General features: G+C 41.0%; 1 protein-coding gene across 1 annotated transcript in view; it reads left to right on the top strand.

Annotated features, from left to right (window-relative positions):
- LOC138006836 (casein kinase I-like) overlaps positions 1–1,547 on the top strand; it is a 19,422-nt gene extending 17,875 nt beyond the window's left edge. Inside the window, exon 10 of the mRNA XM_068853429.1 lies at positions 34–1,547. Within this exon, the coding sequence (XP_068709530.1) occupies positions 34–44 (11 nt within the window). The 3' untranslated portion in view covers positions 45–1,547. The remainder of the gene's footprint in view (positions 1–33) is intronic.
- The last annotated feature ends 3,453 nt before the right edge of the window (positions 1,548–5,000 follow it).

Below are 5,000 nucleotides of genomic sequence, written 5' to 3' on the forward strand. Positions count from 1 at the left end.
TCTTTTGATCATCTTTATACATTTCTTTTTCAGAACGACGATAGGTATACATTCACGACCAGTTTAGCAACCAAGGTAGTGAGAAGCGGTAATCAGTTGAGCCAAGCCATTTGTAACTACTATGGGTGACAAGCCTTCAATAAAACCGCACCTTTTCCGGCTAAACACAGTAAATACACAAACACGGGATCATTTCATCTCTTTCATTTATTTTTTTTGTATGCGTATCAGATGTCTGCTTTTATTCACTGATTCTTGACTTTGTGTCACGAGACAAAAGATCTGTTTGCTATGTTTTCCCTCTTTAAAGCTGAGTTTATTATTTTTTCTAAAACGTAACTCAGAAACCTATTTGTAACTGGTAAAACCATCTAACCAGCGGGTCTGGAATAACTTTTTTTATTAATTCGACCACTTTAATCTGTTGTCCGGCACCGGGCAGAACGAAACAAGACGAGTTCTGCCAAACTAACGACTTACGTCCAAGCATAACAAACCCGTTCGAAGTTTATCCATTGAAAACAGAGACTTCAACATTAAAAGCTCTTCATTTTGGAAGTGTCCACACAACATTTGACTTAAGAAAAATTCGCGCCATATTTCAACCAATCACAAGCAACCAAAATTGATTGCAACTTGCCCACGCGTTACGGCGGTTACCGGTGTTAGCTTCGCCTAGCAATTGATATTGCGACGCGCAATTAACGATCACGCAAAAGTTGCTTGTGCTAGAGTGACTTTCGTGTGTTCATGTTCATGTTTGGTTTGGTAATCACATAATGTCACTGCCGCCATCTTGGTTCCTTATACTTCTACCCTGGAAAGTGAACTCTTTTCTTGTGCTTCCACGTTGTTGAAAGTAAAACATGGCCACTTAGCGAACGAGCGAAAACCAGCAGTATCTATATCATGCTTGCTTTCTTTGACATCCTACGTTGTTAGAAAGTGCTCAACAATTTCTAACTTGTTATCATTGTTATTGTTCTAGTTATTTCACTATTCAATCTTCAACCATACCCCCATTATTTAGCGACTTTACTGGTCACCTCTCTGTCAACTATTTTGTGTATCGCCCTTTCAGGGTGAGGTGGTGCTTGAAAACAGGCCTTGTTTATCGTATACTGTCGGAGAAAAACCTCTTTGTCCTTGATTTGTTCAAACGGTTTTTGTAAAACGGTGATCAGTCACGTTATATAGAAAATGGTTTGACCCTAGGAGTTGCATACCTCGATGGAATTTGATCGTCTGGGTGAAAGTAGTCCTGAGACAGACTATTGGCAGTGACTGACGTTTCGCCAACCTGGGCGGAAGTCGTCTACAGAGTCAAATGAAGATTACTTTCGCTCAGGTTATCGAAACGTGACCAAGTGCATCGAAGCTCTTTTATATTTCACCCAAATTACACGAAAAATTTTTCCTTTTTTAAAAAATTTACGAATGAAGTTTGGATTGAGCCATCTTGAAAAACTGGGCTAACTTGTAAAGCGTGCAAAGATTAATTTCAGTCCTATTTTTGGTGGAATACAAAATCAATAGTTTTGTACGTGGAAACATTTTTTTCTGGTGCGTTGCTTTTGTCTGGCTTTACCAGTTGTGAAGCTTTTTCTCATATTCGTAACTTCTGTAATGCAAGTCATGCTTTCCTTGTTTGACTAAAAAATAAGTCGTTTTCATTACTAAGGGCAAATGATCCGTAAAGGTCGAACTTACTCGCAGACAGTTACAAGTTGTATTGTGCGCGTGCGCGAACGTTTTGCTTTTTCGCTATTCGCTGTTTTCACCAATCCCATAATACAGTTCTTTTTTTTTTTTTTTGGGGGGGGGGGGGGTTGGGATTATTTGCATTAAAACGATGGATATTCAGTTCACTGAAACATGATGCCGTCCCAAGAGTAATTAACTTGTATTGTTTTTATGTAAAGAACTCCGCAAAACGTATTGCATTATGGGATTGGGGAAAAGCGAATTGAGTCAAGCGTTTCAAGCATTAGTGAATTAAGATATTCTAGTGTTGGTGGTTTTCTCGTTGTTACGTATTCGCCGCCATGTTGGGAGTTAAGCAAAAACAACGGCAACGCCGGACGGCTACGAGAACGTTATCTTAAAATGGTATTTTCCATTGCAACGTTGTCGCGATTACTCGATTGTCGCGATTACTCGATTACTCTTTCGTAATTACGCGATTACTCTCTCGATTACTCGATTACTCGATTACTCTTTCGGCGTGGAAAGTGTTTCAACATTTCAGAAGTGAAACTGGTATCAACGGTGAGGAGGTTTGGAGCTGACAAAATTGAAAATTTATGGCGAGGTGCACGCATCCTTCGCATAACCTCCATTTCACATCGTTGCCAAAGCGAGAACGGCTAAGTAATGTGCGTAAATAGGGAGCTTAAGCACGCGCGTTTTTGAGACGCGGACGGCAACCGGAAGTGAGCTGTTTTCCCTTTTAACTTGATTTTCACACAATCACATTTACATTGCTAAGTATCTTTTCTCCAAGTAGAGATGATTAGTACAAAAATCTGGGAGACACCACTGTCCTGGCACGCGAAATGTTCTCTTCCGGCTGCCGTCCGCGTCTCAAACTGAACGCGCGTGCTTAAAGCTCCAAATGTAAAACGCACGTCCCGCGTTGCGTTTTCGTTGCCGTCGTCGTCGTCGTTCTTGCTTAAAGCTCCGTTTGCTCGTGTAATGCTGGATTGTCATATGACCTGAGGCGCAGGAGATAGATTGGTCGCCAACCTCTTACTCGCGACAAATGGTTTGAAGGTTTCTAATTAGGCGGAGCTGTTTTCTTCGGCTGTTTGGTTGGATGACACTAGGATTATGCCATTGAGGCAAAAGCTGTATACAAAGATCGTCCTGTATGATACCAACTTAAGAGACACTACAGAAATGTTTGCCTAATTTCATTCAATTCTAAGACGGATCTTGTGATCACTGTCACTGGCATGTTTTGGCAAAAATATTCGAGCATAAACAGCACCCACTCCTGACCGTAGAGCTGTTTTTGATGTGAAGATAACGGCTCGGTTTTTTTTTTTTTGTTTTTCGTTTTGCCTTGTAGGGTTTGTGATAAGCCAAAACACCACTTTCATTCTCGACCAATCACAAGCACCCGTTCCTGCAGTTCGTGTTTTTGGTCCCGAGTTTTGATTGGTTCACTTCCGTCTATTCTGATTGGACAAAATATAATCGTTGCTTTGGTCCACAAATTAAAGGCTACTTCACACGTGCAACCCAAACTCAAATGGTATGGAATTGCAAACAACGTTCTCACGTAGCTAGAACGCAAACTCAAGATTCAAGTTGGTGGACTAGAAGGACGCCATCTTGGTTCCAAACGTTGTTTTCATTGATTTTTTCCGTTGATGATGCCATGCCTTTGCAGGCGCGATGCAAGAAAAATAAATACTTTTGGCATTTCGTGTTTTTGTTTCTCGCGTAAGCGGTCATTCAGACTTTTATTTCTTCGTGTTGGCATTGTAGATCTCTAGTTACAGAGCGCGAGCACTGTTTTGAGGTATTGATCGTTTATTCGGCCACCATTTTGAATTTAAGGTGGGCAATATGTGAACCAGGCTCCATATTTCCTTTCCTTAAACCTTTGGCCTTGACACGAACTCCAGGAGTTGCGAGGTATGATTTGGTGTATTATGTTAAATTCACCGTAGGTTAAAAGTACATCTTCGTGATTAGGTTTCCACTCGCCACGTAATTATAACCATAAAAGCCCTATTAATATTAGTAACTTGTGAGAAAAAAAAAAGTATTATGATTATTTTCTAATAAAGTATGCTAACCAGGGAAACGCTGTACATACGAAATGTCATTGTAAAACTGAATAAATGTTACTGTTTTTTAAATGATTTTGCTGTTTTCGTTGGACATTGGGAGGTAGACTACTTAGATACCTTCTATTCATAAACGTAATATTATCATACTCGTAAATTGATGAACATATTAATACCAAATACCAAGAATTATTGTAGCCAAACAAATCAAGCATCCGAACAGCAGCATAATAAGTGGCTTTGCTGTTTCCATAGTAACCACAACAAAGCTGCCGTCACATCGATTGTCAAATAATTCAGCTGGGTATTAGTAATTGTAATCACTCCAATCTTTATGAAGGAAGACAGAAAAGTACTCTGCACGAAACGGTTGAGGGCAAATTTTCTTGGACACCCCAAGCTACCAAAGTCGCTCAGAGTGCAAGAATTTGGCACACAAAAGAAAACCGTCGTGCTGCGGGTAATTGTATCCGACTTCCGTCTAAAGCATAAAACAACGAAGTGGTTTGCCTTTTTGTCGGTGTTTGCAGTTTATGGATGATGGCCCAACAATCATTGCGGAAAAAGATTGGGACCCTCGACCCCAAAACGAAGCAAGAGATCGACCGCCAACATACACTCCTAGCGGCGGATCTCGATAAGCGGGCACTCAAAGGAAACGCCAAGATTGAAGATTGGAGGCATCACAAAGAATTCACGGGTTTGAAGAAAAACGAGAAAAGGGAACGATTTCAAATTCGACTGCAACGTAACGAGATATTAGACGATCTGAGAAAGGTTCGACGCGGTTACACGGGGCATTACGATGAATCTAAATCACCGATAGAGAATATTCAATGTGCTTTAAGGTACCAATGTCAAACCCCTCTGAGAAGCTCAAGACTACACGTCCCAAACTTGTGTCCAATCAGGAAAGCCAAATCTATGGAGTCGATGCCGGTACAGAGGCCTGTAACTGTAAGTCCATCTGGTGAAAGCGGGGTCGCTCCGCGCACTGATACAGAAGAATCGGCTGCGAAATCATCTCCCAAACCAAGGAGGCAAAAGCTTGCTAGCCTAAGTTAGGGAATAGTTCACGAAAGGAGGATAAATGTGCTCTTTACAAAGGGAAATGAATTTGAAGTGATGAAAGAACGAGTTTATCGTTGCGTGGGGTGAACATCGAGAGCCAAAAGCAAATAAATCGGTTTAGCTTTCAGTCAC

Source organism: Montipora foliosa, chromosome 6 (genome assembly GCF_036669935.1).
Source record: "Montipora foliosa isolate CH-2021 chromosome 6, ASM3666993v2, whole genome shotgun sequence".
Taxonomy (NCBI): domain Eukaryota; kingdom Metazoa; phylum Cnidaria; class Anthozoa; order Scleractinia; family Acroporidae; genus Montipora; species Montipora foliosa.